An 18,871-nucleotide genomic window follows, 5' to 3' on the forward strand; every position below is an offset into this window, starting at 1 on the left:
AGTACAGTAAATGATAAATATAAGTGTTGGATCAAATTGTGGTGGAAAATGCAATTTATACATCACTGTAAGAATATCAATAAATCCAGAGAACTGTATTGATATTATTTCTGAAATAATTCCCTGGATCTATTTCTTGTTACTGGTGCTTTTCCACAAATGGGCCTGGATTCAAACCCCTGATCAGCAAGAGCGACCGTTGATCCCACACTGATCCACTTTGGTGTGTTTGTACAATTGATCACTATATTGCTTCTATTTAAAATGTACATCAGCTGAATTTTGTAGATCCTGGGTGTATTATAAGCTGAGATCAATATAGCAGGTATTAATGTCCGTGTCTTAGACAGTGTCTTAAGACATATTGGAAATCCATGTTGTAGCAGGCGGTGGCTGTGGTCAGCGGCTGTGGCTTCGATCTCAGCTGCGAGTCCACGCGGCCATGTTGTATATCTAACTCCACGGTGGTCACTGCAAATTAAACTGAACAAGTGTGACTGTTGAACGTGCACGCTTTTATTTAGCCCTGATTTTCCATGACTTCAGAATACACGTAAGAACACAGACAGGGTAGGTATAGATATTTTTAATAGCAATATTGTCGGCTCCACCTGCTCGACATACCAGACAGCCAGTCCCAGGATTACTGTGTTTATACATATGATGGTACTTTTACAGGGTCTCTCAAAAATAAAGTACTGAATAAGTATGGCAGTGTAATTACAGCAACAATCTGTAAAGTATTGTACAACAATTAATGTCAGGGAAAACACTGCAGCTGTCCCATTTTTGGCGCCTTTGTATCTCACAGTATCTGTAATATATTTTCACTCTCACACACACACACACACACACACACACACATACACATACTATTGTCAATAATGCACTTCTCAAGTCAAACTTCATGACACTCATATGCGAACCTTAAAATAGGATTTGTTTTTTTTCTTAACTTCGAATATTAATATTTCTTGTTTTTTCTTTAAATCCCGTGTCAGAGCTGACACATCTGGGAACAGGAGTTGTAGGTCAAACATCTGTATTTTATTCAAATCGCCTCATTTTGAACAGCACTCTCCCAATTAATCACAACACGGGCTCGGTAAATTTCAACTGGTTTAATTCCCTCTGACGCACCAGGGGCAGAAAAAATATTCATAAAGACGAGTTGCAAAATATAGACAGGCCATTCGATTAGGAGTCATTAAAACGGAGAGCGGAGATGTGTGGGTGAAGACTGGAATAACGTGTGCATTTGTCAGCCCTGTCATCTCAGTGGATGACACCCTTGATACCCTTATTGCATTGTAAAAACAATCACACTGATGGTGTTTGTTACATTCTAGTTATCACAATGTCAGTTAATATGGAACACATTATAATATTTTGGATATTTCCGAGCCACAACGTGCAATTTCCATGAGCACTCAGACTGTACATATTCTGAAAAGTCGTGTTTGCACACAATGGGCGCCAACAAATTCGGTTGCTTGTCATGATGACTGACATTTGGGGATTTTCACTTAATTCACTTTCTGTCTGTCGGAATCTCAGAGTGTCTGTATGTAGAAATGGTGTTGATGTGTGTGTTTGTCTCTGTGTGTGTGTGTGTGTGCATGTCTGAGCAGCTGCATGAATTTGCATACATACGTGTCTGTGTATGTGTGAGTTTTTACTCTGTGTGTGTTGATGTTCCTCTAACACCTCCTCTCCCCTGCATGGGCAACAACTAGATTCAGTCTGGGTAGACGAGGAAGCCGGAGAAGGTGCTGTATTTGTTTGTGTTCCCTCCGTGGACCTTGCCTCCGTCCAGCTGCACGCACACCTCATCGCCCACGTCCAGATGCAGGATCACACTGTTGGAGGCGTAGTCGTAATTCTGATCAGCGTCCTGAGCGATGGCGCTGGCTTTCACCTGTCGGCCCCGGGGGACATGCGGATTGACAATTAGAACACGGACCAAACTGAGCAAACACTTCGCAAATGTCACCGTCACTTCCTCGGCCGCTCTTTCAAAGCCCGAACTACCACACCTCACTCTCTCTCTTCTTTCATTACATCCTGTTGTTTTTGTTTACCCTCTCCAGGCTTGGGGTATAATTAATTATTTACAACCTTCAAATGAGACAATCACGGGTATGACATCACAGATGGAATGGGAGTGCGACCTGTGACCCCAGATGTGGACTGGAAACACGAGCCGCCCTGTGTCATATCGATCGGCTGTAGCTGGGCTCGGTGTAAAGGAGCAAAGGATGGTGATCTGATTGGGTTGTGGAGATAAGCGGACTCAATGGGGACAACAGGTTGTCTGTGGGGAAACCGGCTCAGCCAAGAAAGAGCAGCTATTGACCTGTTGCTTACAGTGCTGGCCCAGCTCAATATGCATGATATCGAGTGGCTACGCCGGAGCCAGACAGTTTTACATTTGCATGCTGCGTGTTAGTTCGGTCCTATTGACCCAGCGGCAGTGGATCTTTACTTGTTTGTTAACACATTTAATTGGGTTTACTCTTTGTGGACATTTAAATACACATGCTCACATCCAGTTACAGTTGCAGAGGAAACAGGATTCGTTCATTTAGTCTTTGTCCATTCTACTTTTAATCGGGTGCACAACAAGAATAATGTTTGTTTAACGGTTTGGGGCTTAATGTAAGGACTATGTACTCAAGTAAAATATTAAATATTATCAAGCCCCTTTATTTAATCTGATTAATCAATAATTAAAAGTCTCAAATTATGCTTTATTGCAGTAAAACCCTTTAAGGTTCTTTTTAAAGTGTTACTAAAACAATTATAGTGTTTCTGACAAATGCACTCCGTAACCTCCTTAGAGGGATGTATCAATAATTCTGGTGTAGCAGCTCCCATCATCAGACATGTGTCAGCCATCAGTGGCCCTGTGTCTGACTCAGTGTCCATCTATGGCGGGAGCACTCAATCTATGTCAGCAGCGAGACGAGCCACGCACACCTCCGTGACAGCCACAGAATATGATCTGCAACTCAACTACCATCATGTCATCCCCGTCACCGGGGCCCCGTTCTCCCCAATGAGCACGCATCAATTTGAAAACAGTCAATCACTCAGAGCCAGCCCGAATTACTGTAACTTAAAAAAAAAAAAAAACAGAAGCTATTTTCCCCTGCAGTCAAACATTTTGCTCTCGCCTGAGCACACTGTTCATCATCTATCAACCCCCCCCCCCCCTCCCGGAGTTGGGCTCTATTACCTGGACACTATCTGCGGGTCTCCTCAAATGAGATTCAGGTCATGGATACTACAATCCAACCTAGAGCATGTTGGCCACCAGTGGTTAAGCATGTCCCTGTCCTCTCTAAACCAGATTGATTAAGGGGGCAGAGGAGTCGCTCTCCCGGGGCTCCACAGCTCAACAACTGCACAATAAAACCGTCCACAGTTATTGTTCCACTGTTACAATGGTCTTGTTCTATTAGATTTCACATTGTGGTTAGTCCACAGGGGTGTTCTTAAATCTAAATAAGCAAGGGCAACCAGATATAGCTTTTCTGACCGGGTGTTGCAAGAGTTTTGGAAAAGGTGGGACTGTAAGGGAAGTGTAAGTTTGATACCCTCTTCCTCAGTATGTCTCAAACATGCCTGCACTGACAACCAGGGAATTATTATTAGAATGATATCATTTTTTACAGCATTACAAGGTATTGTTATATATTTACTGTATCTATCATTTCCATGCCGTACCTTCAATTTCTATAATTCATTATTTTACTATTTAAAATCAATTTCATTAATTTCATGTCATTTCATTCCTCCTGGTCTTTCTCTGCTGTTGTAACAAGGGATGTTCTCTCCATAGATCACTAAAGTCTTATCCTAAAAGGAGCTGAAGAGCCAGGATACTGTGTTTCATGTAAACATCACGTTCTGAATATGATTTTAAATATAACACTACCAGCCTGGTATATAAAGCAAACATGTTTGTTTGTTATTCATGAGGTTTAGCACTAAACAAATATATATTTGACCTGAGGAGCACAAATCTAAATAAGAGCCAAAAAGTGACCAAAGACAGTCATGCCTGTTGACACCAGGCAGCACCGTACACCGCTCTGTCGTCAATAAGTTGACTGATAAACAAGCAAACAAAATGAGTGACGCCCCTCATTAAAACAGCAAATCAAGACTTATACATTTAAAGGGATTTTAGAGTCACCTGACAATCCTTTATATGTTTTCATCTGCGTTTTTTGATTGTTATTTAAGAGGATTACACAAAAATGACCTTGCACTTATTGGTGAACTAAAGAATATGGGTCACGAGAGAACCTATTCAATCTCGGTCTGGATCCTGATCAGGGGGCGGAACCAGGAACCTCTTTTTCACTTTCTTTAACCTTGTGACATGAGGTTTTGCCTTTTTTACATTTTCGTAAATTTGTCAGAGAATAATTCAGGGATCTTGATTTAAAAAAAAAAATTGGCATGTTAAGGAGACTGATATTTATGTGTGTGTACAATGTGATGCAGATCCAAATAAAAATCCTGATCTAGTGAATTTAAATATGGTTTCATTAAGACAGTGTTGGGCCTTGGCAGAGGTACACACTCTACTGAGTGTCTTAAAATTATCCACAGCATTAATTTAGGACCTTTGACCTTTTGAACCTTTCCATCATGGGTGTGATGAAACATTGAGCATCCCCCCCAATAAGACCTCCTCTTAAAATAATGACACCAATCTATTGTCAAGTGTAAAGGTTATATTGTTGTTCTACTTGACATATGTGGTGACAGTCAATATCACATTTGCATCTTCGGGCTCTTCTGACAGTGATGCTGTTGTTGTGACTTCCTATTGACACCAGGCATATGTCATCCTGCTCATTATTTTTGGGCAAACGGTGTAATGGAGGGAGAAGTGGGGGGACCCATGATCCCACGCCGGCCTGCTCAGATTCTCATGACTTAATCCCTGAAATGATATGTCTGTAAAACAGAATGATTTACATCGCTCAGTGTAGAGATCCTTTTTGTCAATATAAGATATATGAATCGCTGCTTCAGCTGCAGGAGCAACACAGAGCATCCATTAATGTAGACACCAGACAGAGAGCCGTGGTGGGATTAGGAAGGGAAGCCGACAGAGGAGATGGATACGGCCGGAGGACACAAACTGATCCATGTGAACCAAGGCTGCACGCTGTGCTGATTCTGGAGCTGGAAGGATTGTGAGCCGCGAGGCAGGGACCCCCAGGGCTTGCCTGTGGCTGTCTCCGTCTCCGCCTAGCCCTTTCATTATAGGGCCTCCAGTAAACACGCCTGGGAGAAGAGGGGACCACAATAGGGGTGGGGTGTTGGTGGGGTGTTGGTGAGGGGGAGCAGCTGCGGTGACATTCGGTGTACAAGTGGAGCTGCACTGCAGACGACAGACAAGGATGGACAAAAAGAAGAGACAGGCGAAAAAAAGAAAGAAAAACAGGGCCAGAGGGTTGAAGAAAGGCGAGGGTGGGGGGGCTGGTGTACAGACTGATCAAGCGAAGCTATTTTGTGAGACCAGGGAGATGTGGGGGTATATGAAGTCTTGTTTTTTATCTGTGCTGCTGTGCTCCACTGGTAATAAAACTGACAGGATTCATTCACTGTGATATACTGACCTCTTAGAGTGGAGACAATAGAAAAGTAGCTGTTAAACTTACCTAAGGGACTCCCGTACATGGCAAGAGGGTTGTGGTACCGCTGGGGTTGGGGTGGGGGGGGGGGGATGTTGTGGAAATAGAATATTTATTGAGTTGGTTTAGCCTCTCCTCTGGGAGTGCGGGGATTACATGGCGACAAGCTGTGGCAGAGCCGTACCTCAGATTGCTATTACCTGCCATTCAGAGTTACAGCCTGTGTTCAGCGGCATGGATAGGTGTGGAAACCTGTGCACAGTATGAGTGGAGGGGACTCATCTTAATTAGTGGCTTTCATCCGGGGGAACATTGTGATGTATTTTTGAACTAACAAAACAACATCTGACTTGTCTTCATGTGACAAATTCCATGTATCTAACTCTTTCTCGCCCTCGGCGGTAAGGCTAATTATATTTTACCTGTAGCATATCTCTATACCGGGGGAGGTTAATGCAGGTAGTGGTCATTATAGTGAGTGATGACATTTTAAGTCTGAAATAACTTGACCTTTAACTGGGCTATTAAAAGAGACTATGATAGGTAAAGGGAAGAAAGGGGAGAGATATTAAATAGGAGCCGCACCAGTATCTGTTTGTCTTCACTGAACATTGTGTAAGGAATATTTGATATAGTTATACAGTACAGCGGTGCATTATGGGAACTTAAACGAGAAGGTGTGCAGCTCACATAGCCTGCAGTTAATGAGGGGAAGGGGAGAGGTTCTGCTGAGGATGTGCACATGACGCGTTACCGCCCCTCACAGCGTTAAGCATGGCAACATTAGAATAGACCGTCCTAATAATGTTTGCTACCGAGCCGGAATGTTAAGTAGCACAAAACCCATCGATCCCTAACAGTGAATTAAGAATAGAGTGATTAAGCACATTTATAATATGGTGGCAGGAGTAGGAAGGGCATAGCAGGACGATTTATTTCCAGCAGGGCTGTGATAATATTAAATAATTAAGTATCATATGGGTCCATCATGATCCCAAACTCGGTTGGCAAGCGCGCCTTGCTTTTCTCAACCGTGCAAATGACACAGCCGATCAGGAACAGGAGGTAAAGCTAACACACACATCACACATCGGAATTATACCACGAGTCAATTAGCCACACGTTACACACACGGAAGCAGCTGCAGTGTGACAACCCCCTTCCCTTAACTCTGAAGCCCCCTGTCATGTTGCGATGCCTTGTGAAAGTTAGATTGAGGTGTGAGCAGGTATAGGCTTTACAGAGTTGGGATTTAGTGAAGGTAATAGGTATCGGATCTATAGGAATCCAGTCCTTCATGGCCCAACACCTCCTCCCGCCGCTGCATTACACCACACTCACGTCACATGACACACGTCGCAGTCCATCAGCCAATGTGCTGTGTTATTTAAACGTCATTACAAGTAGCACAGGAAGGAAAACATCTAATATTTCCAGGAAAGATCTATTGGTTTACCAGAATTAATCATTTTTCCTGCTTTTAAACTGGCTCCTATGAGTGTTTGTCAGCTGCTGGATTGGTGCATGAACAAGGCTTACTCTCTTTCTCCGGCCGGCCTTGATCACTTGTCAACCCGAGACATGTTGAGTGGGCGTCCATTGGTCATCTCGCCTGATCTCATCCCGGCCTTCACCACGGGCCTCCCAGAAGCCTCATCTACCAGCCCACTGTCTCCACAACTCCATTAAGTCATCTGTCTTCCTCTGCTCCATCCCTGATCTCTCCAGCATTTCACTTGTTTTGTTTTGCTCGCCCCCCTTTTTCGTCTCACGGATGTCTCGGGCATGTCCGTGCCATGTTGAATCTCTCGTGTTTCTTTCACTCATCCTCAATCTGCCGGACTGGCTGCCTCACAAATGCAAGGTTGCAAATGACCTTATCTGTTAATCAAGGTGTGACAGTTGAAACTCCATCGCAAAAGGAAGGTGGCGGATTTGTAGCTGTGGACAGCCGTTTTTTTTTTTTTTGATGAAACAAAACCCCATGGGTAGACAAAATATCCAATAATGTTTCAGCACCTAGGGCAGTGATAAAAACAGACTATTTGATTCTACAGCCTGGATTCCAACCTGTCAAACATTGTGCCCATTTAGTAAACCCCAGCCTCTGACTGGCCTCGGGCTGATTACCCACACGCCGCTGAACTTAACTCCAAACATGATCAGGCATTCTGCAGCCATCCAATCCCACACTCCATTTTCACGGCTCTCGTTTGGGCAGATCCCTTGTTAGTGGAGTGCTCTATTAAACGTAACTGTTTGAGGAGGCCACCCGACGGGTGTCAGATGGACCTCGCTGAGGTTAAATAATTGAGTTGAGTGAAAAGATAATTAATGGAGAATCAATGAACAAGCTGGGGGAGGGGTCAGCTGAGGAAAGTATAGCGGCTGTTAAAGGGGATCTAATCTAAGGCGTATAAATGATTTAGCAGCCTACGATGACTTGAATGACATCACAAGACAGACGGCAGGCAGTCAGAAACATATTCGTCTTTGTGGTGTCAAGCGTGAAATAAAGTGATGTTTGATGGATGATGAACGATTTTAAACATTCAGTTTCACATCTCGCCAAATCAAGGCCGAACGAAATAGTCCGTGGTGATGAATCATAGAGGCACGAGTCTTGGTACACAACATGTTGAGCGAGGGGAGAGGTCTGAGAGGAGAGTATTTGCATTTAGCGTCCTTGATGAATGAATGAATGTATAAAGCGACTTGAAGAATGTTTCCTGAATTTGGAGTCCTCTGATAAAAACCCTGTGATTTATCCCACCTCTCCTCGTCCCCCCCGTCAGCCCCTCTGTCTTTAATTAGTGTCTGGGGAATGAGGGAGTGGATGAGTGGACTGTCAATTTTACATTCATTATTTATTTAGCGGAGGTGTACGATGACTGGTCCACATACTGACAGACACTTCTGCCGTGCTCTTTTGCACTTCTGTTTATGCGGTAATCAAGCTCTGTGCATGATATTCACTAATTAGACCGTTCCTTTTTGGCGTTTGCATTCTGCCACTTGTCATTTAGCCACAGTCAATGTGGGAACGCAAATATCTGCAGCTGAAATTTCGGGTCTGTATATCGTGGATTCCCCCGTAATGAGGAGAAAGATTGTTGTTTCATTCTGTGGCTGTCATGTTTCCACCTGAGCAGCGGAATGTGCTCTGAATCTGAAGAGCTCAATGTTACAGGGGTGAATGTGTCAATGACAACACAGGATGGTCAACAGTGGATGATCTGTTGCATGATCGTGTTTGTGCATACAAACACATATGTGCGTATACACATACATATACACATACATATACGCACACACACACACACACACACACACGCACACACACACACACACACACACACACACACACACACACAAACACACACACACATACACCCACACGCATACACATAGTTTTACTAACCAGTCCGTTCTTCTTCAGGTCAGCCCACATGCTGGTCCCGTCGCCACCTCTCATTAGAACATGGTAGGTGAAGAAGTAGATGCCAGGCAGAGGGCAGGTGAACTTGCCGGTACTGGGCTCATAGTAGTTGCCTACATTGGTCACCACATCATCAAACTTCAGTATTTCACTCCCCTCATGCTGCTTGCGTAGCCCTGCATAAAAGGCAATTTTGGGAGTGTACAGTGAGGGCGAATAGCCCCCAGGACCTGGACCCTGGGGCCCCTGAGGACCTGGTTTGCCTGGCTCCCCAGGGGGTCCTGGAGGACCAGTGATCCCTGGCGGCCCACGAAGCCCTGACTTTATCTTCTTCCCAGAGTAATCCTGGGGCGCTGGAGACACAGCTGTCAGCTCCTGGCCTGGTTGAGACGTGGCGTAAGGGTCACATACCATCCGGCAGCTTCCAAGCATTTCATAACGGCTCCCTGAATTTCCCGTGTTTCCCCCTTTGGTTGTGTGGACCAGCAGGGGAATGGCCACCAACAGTATTAGAACCATTGCCACACCTACAGCAGCGCCAATGACACGTTTCCTGCGGCTGAGCCGCGAAGCGGCCAGCGTCAGGAAGTCCTCTTCCCCCTTGGCTGGAATAGTGCCGGCCAGGATGAAGCCTCTCAGTGAACCAGTTCGGTGTGTATAGGCGAAGAAGAAGGTGGAAAGGAGTGAGGAGTGAACAGTGTATCACTGGGCCACGTATGAACGAGAAGGCAAAATGGCAGATGGTCAGGAGGGAAACAACCAGAGAGGATCTATCAACAGGATATTTTAAAGCCTTACAAAAACTTTACATACCAGAGTCTTTAGGCAAATAGATGAAAAAGTGTGTATTCTCAGGTTTGTGGTGAGACCCTACAGACAACATAATTTATTTGATGTCTGTCTCACTTTTTTTTTTTCCTCTCCTTTTGTTCTCCAGTTCAATTCAATTTGTAACATTAATCAGAAACCATGGCCGGCACTGAGAGGGGTTATTATGAAGGCAGAGCTTTTCAAAAGTGTGCTTAAAGGAAAGCTGGTGCCAAACTCGACTCATTGAGGAGGGAGAGGTGCAACTGTGTGTTTTGTTTGATTAATAGAGAATTCCCAGTTTTGTTTAATTTCAAAGAAAAACACTTGTTTCCAGCCCCCACTACAAAGCACAGGATTTCACTTCATGTGGATGTCTCAATTAAAGCCATGACTGTAAGTGGCAGAAGTTCATCAGAGGTCTTTTCTGCACAGCACAGTCATTTTATGAGCCCACTCTCTTATCGTATTTCCACTGTCCACATTAAACAGGTGATGTTTCACTGTCACGTATGTCAGCCTGGGTGTGATTCTTCCTCCGGTTATATTTGGATCTGGAAATAATAGTAAAAAAAGGGTTAGAAACCCAATTATTGATCCGTCCCAAATTACGACTGTAACATATTTTATCTATATAAAGAATCAAGGCATGGTGGAAAATAAATGATCGAGATAAAAACAAAATTAAAAAAAAACATAATTTAAATCTATTTGTAAAATTTGATATACATATTTTCGAAAAAAATAAGCAAAATGATTATTTTCAACATTTAATGATAAAGTGCGTAATTATCCACTGTGCGTGATTATGTTTACGGGTAAATTAAAAACTGCTGAAAGAAGCAGCCAAGACAAAGACAAAGAAAAACTCACCATCTGTACTTCATGATCCCGAAACATTTTTAAGAGGAAACAATTATCTGTGTCTGTATCGGTCCCGTCCGCGTCCCAACAGAAAGGACTTTAGGAGCGCTGGAGTTCCCAGATGGAGAGCTGGAGATCTGGAGAGATGGAGAGCCGCCGGGCGCGCAGGAGCTGCAGGGAAAGTGACAGGAGTTTCTCAATCGGTGCTTAATCCCCGCTTTTCCTTCCCAACCGGAGTTTAAATGCCGCTAACTTCGGAGCACGTGAAGACCAAATTTAAAATATCACCAGCTGGAGCACTTTTTGACGCAATTCCAGGACGAGAGGCGCACTGTGATTCTGCCGCTCGTATCCAGTGTGTCTGTCCACTGTGTAGCGTAGTGCAGTGTTTGGTCCAAGCCGACACCTGTAAGATCGATCCCCCCCCCCCCCCCCCCTCTCTCTCTCTCTCTCTCTCTCTCTCTGTCCCTCTCTCTCTCCTTCACCATCATCTGTGTATTTGACTCTTCTGCCAGATGTATGAACACTGAAGCTGTGTATGTGAGGGCTGATGTCCACATCATATTATTATTATATCGTTTTTCTCAAATATGAAATTCATCTCATTTCACATTCACACAGAACAAGGACCATATGCGGGCTGCACTGATGCTTCCTCTCCGTCTCCTGTTGCAGGCATGCTATTCACCTGTTGTTAGAGGCGAAGTGGTTTGAAGATGAAGAGTTGCCAGATGAAGGCAGATGTTTTCATCTCCTGTACACGATGGAAGGGAGGACAGTAGGGTGACTGAGTAAAAGCAGCCTCGGTGGGATAATGTGAGGGATGGAGCGGAGACACTGAACGCTCTCCTGTGTGTGTGTGTGTGTGTGTGTGTGTGTGTGTGTCTGTGTGGCTCGCATCCCACAGTTTTAAAGCCTCATTAGTGAGACACCCTGCCCCACAGGTTGTGCCTCTCCTTTTCCTTTACCTTACACACACACATACGCCCTCACACGAGCACACGTGCACCCTCATAGACACATGTGCAAAAAAATGAATATGGAGTAGTTGCACCACTTGTTGTTGGAAGACCATGTTTTGTATCGTTGCGTCATTTTCCCTCTGTTCAAATGACGGTAGACGTAACCGGCTGTGTGAGCTGAAATATTTACCACCAAGTCACATTCACTGGTGATTACTTTTTATATATGGGGGACATTTTGGACAGATTTCTGAGCTCATATCATAATTTCCTTGGAGTCCTCCTGTGTCACCTGTCTGACAGGGACCACCACACATCTGTGAGTTTAAACTTTAATGGCGGAGGCAGTGGGAGCCGGGCGAAGAGGTCTACATACAGTATTGATGACTGCCTTTTCATCAACCAGCACCTCCGCGACCCCTCTCTCCTCGGATAGGATGACCACCGTCTGGCGATAGGGGGGGGGATCATTCGGCGTGATCCCTACAGACATGGCAAGGTGGATGATTGCTGAGTTTTAAGGTGGGTCTTTTCCCAGGGATGGTTTGGATTTTGAAATTAAGGTGGAGGCAGTGGAGGGTGAGGGGCCTGTGATATTTCCAGTGGGGATTGTTGCTGTAGCTGAGCTGCGTATAGGGATCAAGTTAAATGCTGTGTCAGTGCCGGTTCGCAGGTCAGTCAGTCTGGCCCACTAGAACAGTGCGCAGGGGTCCTGAGCGGCGTCGGGCACATTATCATTGCCAACAGTCAGAGGCAATATGCTCAGGATTGGATTTTTAAAGCCTGTTAAAATATTACTGAGGTGATTAATATTGAAATATGCGCATGTCTCTCAGCTATCTGTCTCCCTCTCCCCCTATTCTCTTCTTCATTTGTTCCCCTTAGTATTCACGCTCGCCCAAAGTTTCAACATTATGCATTATGTTGATGAAATATGTCCTTTTTATGCAGCACGATTGTTTTATCATTTCACTTGGCCCGACGTCACTGACTCACCGCACAGTCTCCAGTGTCACCAACAGAGGAAAAAAAGAGCCATAGGAGGATCGGCACTGGGCTGTTTGAGTTATTAGTTTGTTTAATAATTAATTTCCTATATTATGATGGACCAAGAATACGTCTCTGTCTTTTGTGCACACGCCTGCACAATTCCAGCTCTAACTTTTCTCTCTTCCATTCTGTGTAAACAAGTGGGAGAAGAGCAGGATAATATTTACGGCCACATTACTCATGTTGTATTTCTCTTCTGTTACGGCTGTTAGATTCTTAAAGACATTCTAATTCTTCAACTCAGCCATCCAGAGCAAATAACTCTCACCCTTTCCTGTAATTTATGAAACGTGTGCCAAAAAATGAACCAGACCTTTCTTGTTAGCAGAATAGTAATAGGTCTCAGGTACCACAGTCAGTGATATGTGTCACATGTCATAGTCGGGTTTTGTGTGTGTGACATTTTGTTTTATTTTGAGGTAGTAGCACCATCACACAATCCGCCCCAGCACAGAGAGTGTGACCAACACATACTGTGCGTCAGCTCTGAGGGATGATGACAGATCGTCCTCAAGTGGCACGTAGCTGCCGGAGGGCCGTCTCTCCCGGGGGAACCACTGCTCACGTCTGCCACAGTTAACACTGACAGGGATCCAGCTATTAAGATCCCATTCTCTGCTTTGTAGATCACTGCCTTGTAAATCAATTTTGAGGTCATTAGGGGTGTGAAGAGGTGATTGGGCGGGTTGAGGAGAAAACCAGGACGAGCTGTAATAGAGGACAAAGATGCAGAGTAAAATATAAATCCACACATGCTGCATGTTCACACGCTGTCAGGTCATGAGGAGTAACATGTGAACCCTGATGTTGCTTGTGACACTTGCATTTGGTATGACCCTTTCTAATACAGCTGCTGTGGGATTTACACCATGGAGTAGAAATGAAAAGCAATGAAGGTCTCCCACTAAAATAAGTCACATTTTTAGCAGGATAAATCAAACACAAACACGGGGGTTTGTTTCTTGAGACCCACTCATCCACACATCACGCTGTTCTTGCACTCTCGCTGTATTTACCCTGTGACTTACCTGAGCCGTGTGTTTACTGTACAGTCATTTGTAACCAGCGTGCACCGGTGTGGATGTGTCTACATCCTGGTGCTGCGCTGTTTCATTAGGTTCTGATTATGGGGCCTGATGCAGAGTGACAGTGTGCAGATTGAGTTGCACAGCCACTCTAATTCTCTCTATTAATAACAACCCTGCACACTGCCATCCTGGACCACATTTATTAATCACAATTTGTCATCTGTCCGACGCTCCGCCCTCTCCTTCTCCGTCGACTCTCGCCCTCCCCTCTCCTCGAGCCGCGTACACCCTCCCAGCAGGGCCAGTTACCGCCTGCACCTCCCCACCCCCGGCCTCCCTCCCCTCGCCCCGGCTCCCGTTCGCCTACAGCTCAGAGACATGGTCCGGCATACAGAGGGACGTTCTCGCTCTCCTCCGCTGCTCGCTCACTCTAACTGCACTCTCGAAGGAGTCTGATTAATCAAAAGCTCTCCAGCTTTAATTGGCCAAATAACAGTGAACAACTTGGTTGGTGCGGCCTGTGTAGGTGACGATCCACCGAAGATTATAGGAAATTATGACTAAACGAGGATTCTTATATCTCTTTGCTGGCTTTGCAGCACATACAAACCTTGCACAGTGTGATGCATCATTACAGAGCATGTCCAACCTTTCTCTGAGATAGCCTGCAATGGCCTTTTGGAACACATTGCCTCTTTTTTTGCATTGATCCAAGCACCACTGCGTTTCTTTGTACACAAAATGCTGGCGTTTAATCAATATGCATGCTGGGATGTGCAGATGGTATTATTGCATTATCGGTGGGAAAATATTCCCACAACTATAATCACATTTCTGCTCATGTCTCAGTCAAATGGCCCTTGACCCCACTCAGAAAGATGATTTATGAGTCAGCTAGTCCCCTAGGTCCTGCTCTGCCACTCCAATTTTCAAGCTGCTTTCATGCTCGTTATATTGACACGTTTAGGATATTCATTTACCCAGAACTGCAGTTTCATCACACGGAAGAACTTTTTTCTCCTGTAGTTTGTTTCTCCAGGAGTTACAGCCAAGTCTGATTGTTAACTGTTCAGAAGTAAAGCCCCCACTGCTGTGTGTTTGGGTTTTGAGGCAGCGGTGTTCCTCTAATTAAACCCCCCTCCTTCAGCCCTCCCTCTCCTCAGCGCTACCGCTCACCACCCACAGCCCTCTCACACACAACCAGGGTCCCTCCACTGTTTCCTCTCTGCAAAATGGGTGTTTGGGGGAAACAGAGGCGATTTTCATGTGTAAATGTCAGTCAGTCCGCTCCCAGCAATCACAGGCCCGTCTTCTCCAGAGATCAGGGCTTGAGACACAGCCTGAATAATTTAGCAGCTCTGTGCCAGCGTGCTTTGGGGTCGCAACCTTCTAAAGTGATGACAGAAAGACGTTGGCTGACTTCCCCTCCGATTCACTCCCATTACCACTTATTTACCGTTCCTGATTCCAGGCAGACAAAGCAGAAGGCCACGCTGGGGGGGGGGGGAAGAGAAATCGTCGGCGTTGTATAAACTGTGTCGTAAAGCAGAGCACAACCAAACAGTGACATTTTCACAGCATCCCCGAGTCGCCGGCGATCCCCCTCCTGTGCCGCGCCGTGGAACAAACACGCGTGGCACACACGATCATCCAAGCCAACAGTCGCAGACAAAAGAGACGATGGACACACATACAGAGAAAAGGTCGAGAAGTGACACACAGCAGGGACAGACGTCACAGGGAGAATCTCGCCGACGTACGAAAGGTGTGGATTAACATTCAGATAGTGGCGGGGGGAAAACATAAAAATTCTCTGTTTCAAGGGAGGTCAGAATACAGTGAATTCCAAGGTGTGACAGGGAAAAGTGAAGAGACGTAGAGGACAGAGTGAAAGAAATTGATCCCCCCCCCCCCCCCCTCCTTCCGCACAGGCTCATACTCCACTTCCATCATTCAGACGGAGACAGACAGCGTTTGGTCTGACAGGAGTGGTCATCACTCGTCTGCCGCTGGGCTCTGACAGCAACATGACGAGGATGAATGGACCGACCAGCTATCCCAACCAAGACACATGCTGTCAGAGAAATGATACATTTATCTGGCCCGTAATTCCTTTCGGTCATGATCAGGTCGCTCACATCTTTCGTTCAATTACCTTTCACTGCTTTAACGCGTATCGCGCAGTCAATGGTTTGTAGATAAAATTAATAAGTGCATCCTTATTCGCGGCCAGGCTGCACAATTACTGTCAACAACATTTGGCATTGATCTATGTTCTTTGGAATCCAAGATGCAGAAACAAGCATAACTGACCCTGAATGTCTCCACAGTACAGGGGGGGGGGGGGGGGGGGTATCACTGGAATGTAAGCAAACAGCAGCGAAATTGTGTATCAGTGATGCAGTGGGACGTTCCCATGGAGATGTCAATTGTGATAGCCCATTAGTCCAGCCGGTGAGATGCAGGATCGCCGAGACACGACGGGAGGCATGCACGGCACATCCTGCTTTTTCTCTCTCCACCCAGCGCTCTACCTGTTGTCATGCACCGCAGCAATACAATCAGTCAAGTCAAACCTGGTGTGGTTACACTGCATTTATGAAGAGCTTAGAGTGTCAACAGGCAGGCGGTTTGACCGCGTGTCATGGGAATGCATCACAAGGGCAGACAGAGGGGAAGGGAGGACACGAGAGATCCCTGGAAATTATGGAGAGTGATAGTTTGATGACTTATGGTCGGTGGCTGTCAGGGATGGCATGATAAATTGGGCAGAGCGAGAATTACACGTTCTCATTCCTCCACTGTCTGTTTATCTGCTTAGTTTTCCACCTGACCACGGCTTCTCCCAGTCATCCTCCTCTGTCCTTGTACCAGTAAGTTCTCAAGTCTGACTTTTGGGGCTGCATGTCCCACAATGTCTTCTAATGAAGCAGAAAAATGCTGTAATCACTTTATGTTATGTTATTCTTTTAAGCCAATACCAGCACTATGGCTCACTGGAAGTGTCTATCTGATGGTCAGCGATAGATTTAATTTCAGGACTATCAACGTTGGTGTCTGGCTTTTTTGTCACATTGCATCTTGCTGCTTTTCTCGTATCTGCTTATTGCTTTGAGGTCAAACCACATTCTAAACTCTGTTTTAAAAGTGCTATATACATTATATCTATATATAAGTATATCTTTATTTTTTATTATTATTATTCTATACCATAGGAATTGCCATGAAAAGGATATGACAATATGAATCCTTGTGATTTTGGTAATCAACAGTTCAACAATCAACCAGTAGCACCTCGACAAAATGCTGTAAAAACTTCAATAGGACGCTATAGTGCAATTAAGAACTATTTTATATATATGTTTATCTAATGTGACTAAGGTCAAAATACTCCACATGTCAATTCGAACTATTGCTTATTCAGGGTATGATCTTATTTGGGTTAAATCAGTAAATGCTGATGTAAGTAACTTATTCAGACTATGGTCTTAATCACTTTGATATTGGAACATTGCTGTATATGTAATGTATCCTGCTCAATTTAAATTTCTCTCTATCTCCACCATGAGATTGACGATTATAGTTTTAGGTGAATTGTCACACGGTAAACTGATTAATTGCATTAAGTTTAACACATCTCCTTATGCAACTTGTCCAACATTTAAGTTTTTGACAAAATACCTGAAAAATGAAAGATATTCCAATCAGCATAACCCTGTACTTTACTTTACTGTAATTTTAGTTGTAATTAGCTAATGTTAGCATGCTAACATGCTAAATTGAGATGTACCTGGTAAACATTATGCAGTAGATACTAAACCTCAGCACGTTGGCAAGGCTATAAATACTTGTTCTGTCTCAAAAGTGTAGTTTAACTTATTTTTTGGGAAATTTGAAACAAATGTAGCAATATGGATATGAAAAGTTTTTGAACGGATGTATTTTAAGTCACTGATGGATGAGGGGATGTGACTTTGCTCCCACCAGGGGGGTGGGGGGGACCGGTGACCGTGTGGAGAGACGGCCGGGGAGAGGAGAGCTAATTGCTGTGGCCGGTTCATATAGTCCTGGCCTAAGGTTCAAGAGTGTGTGCTCATACACCGGCACCAGGGTTTTAATCTGACTACAAACAGCCTGCGGCAGCCAGAGACAGACCTGCAGAAGGAAGGGACAGGGGTGATTTGATGAGGATGAAAATGAGGCAGTAGCATCACTCTGAGGAGGAGGAGGAGGAGGAGGAGGAGGAGGAAGTTGCAAGATAAATGATTAAAGCTTGATAGTGGAGTGGGGTTGAATGTCCGGTTTGATGCAGCGCACATTGTTGATGGAGTTCACTTATAACGAATAGATAAACTGATGGATGATGAGAGGAGGCCCACCGCAGGAGCAATCTTGACTTTGGTTGAGCCCATTAAAGCTGAGAACTCATTTGTCAATGAATAATAATCCTCCCAAAGACCATGAAGTTTGGGGTTCTTCAGGAGTTTTCCCGTTATCCTCTTGCTTCTCCTTGAGTGGCTTTGTTTTGCTTTTATATTGTGCTCATACCTGGAGACCTATTTCCCCGTTTATAATTGACATTCCCTGTTGCATAATGTTTCTAACTGACTGATCAGGTATCAGAGATGGAGTTCGTTGTGTAAATGCAGTCTGAATAATTCATACAGGGCTGTCAGAGGGAGAGGGAGAGAGAGAGAGAGAGAGAGAGAGAGAGAGAGAGAGAGAGAGAGAGAATGAGAAGGGGCATTTTAGAAATCAGCTCGCCAGGCCCCTGACCATGAATAATTGATCTGAACTGATTAAAGTTTGCAGTGATTACCCCTCACCCCCCCCCCCCCCCAACAGATAAAACACCACACCTGTCTTTGCTGTCTCTTTACTCATTCATTTTTTCCCCCTCACTCAAACATGGTTCAATTAACCACGTGGTCGCGCTGTGTGTGGAATTTAAGACCCATTGTTACTGTCTCACAGTTGAAGAGGCATCTTTTCTCACCTTCATGTGCGTTCATAGGAGTTCTCACACACAATTTAGTATATTAAACACTCTTTGCATTCAGGAAA

At 44.8% G+C, this 18,871-nt stretch overlaps 1 protein-coding gene across 1 annotated transcript; it reads right to left on the bottom strand.

Moving 5' to 3' along the window:
* Positions 1–1,738: 1,738 nt before the first annotated feature.
* Positions 1,739–9,621, bottom strand: c1ql4a (complement component 1, q subcomponent-like 4). Its single transcript, XM_053425288.1, has 2 exons — positions 9,079–9,621; positions 1,739–1,918 (listed from the first exon to the last, which is right to left on the bottom strand). The coding sequence occupies exons 1-2, from the start codon at positions 9,613–9,615 to the stop codon at positions 1,739–1,741; spliced, it is 717 nt and encodes a 238-aa protein (XP_053281263.1). The 5' UTR covers positions 9,616–9,621.
* Between the last annotated feature and the right edge of the window lie 9,250 nt (positions 9,622–18,871).

Source organism: Pleuronectes platessa, chromosome 6 (genome assembly GCF_947347685.1).
Source record: "Pleuronectes platessa chromosome 6, fPlePla1.1, whole genome shotgun sequence".
In the NCBI taxonomy this organism is placed as follows: Eukaryota; Metazoa; Chordata; class Actinopteri; order Pleuronectiformes; family Pleuronectidae; genus Pleuronectes; species Pleuronectes platessa.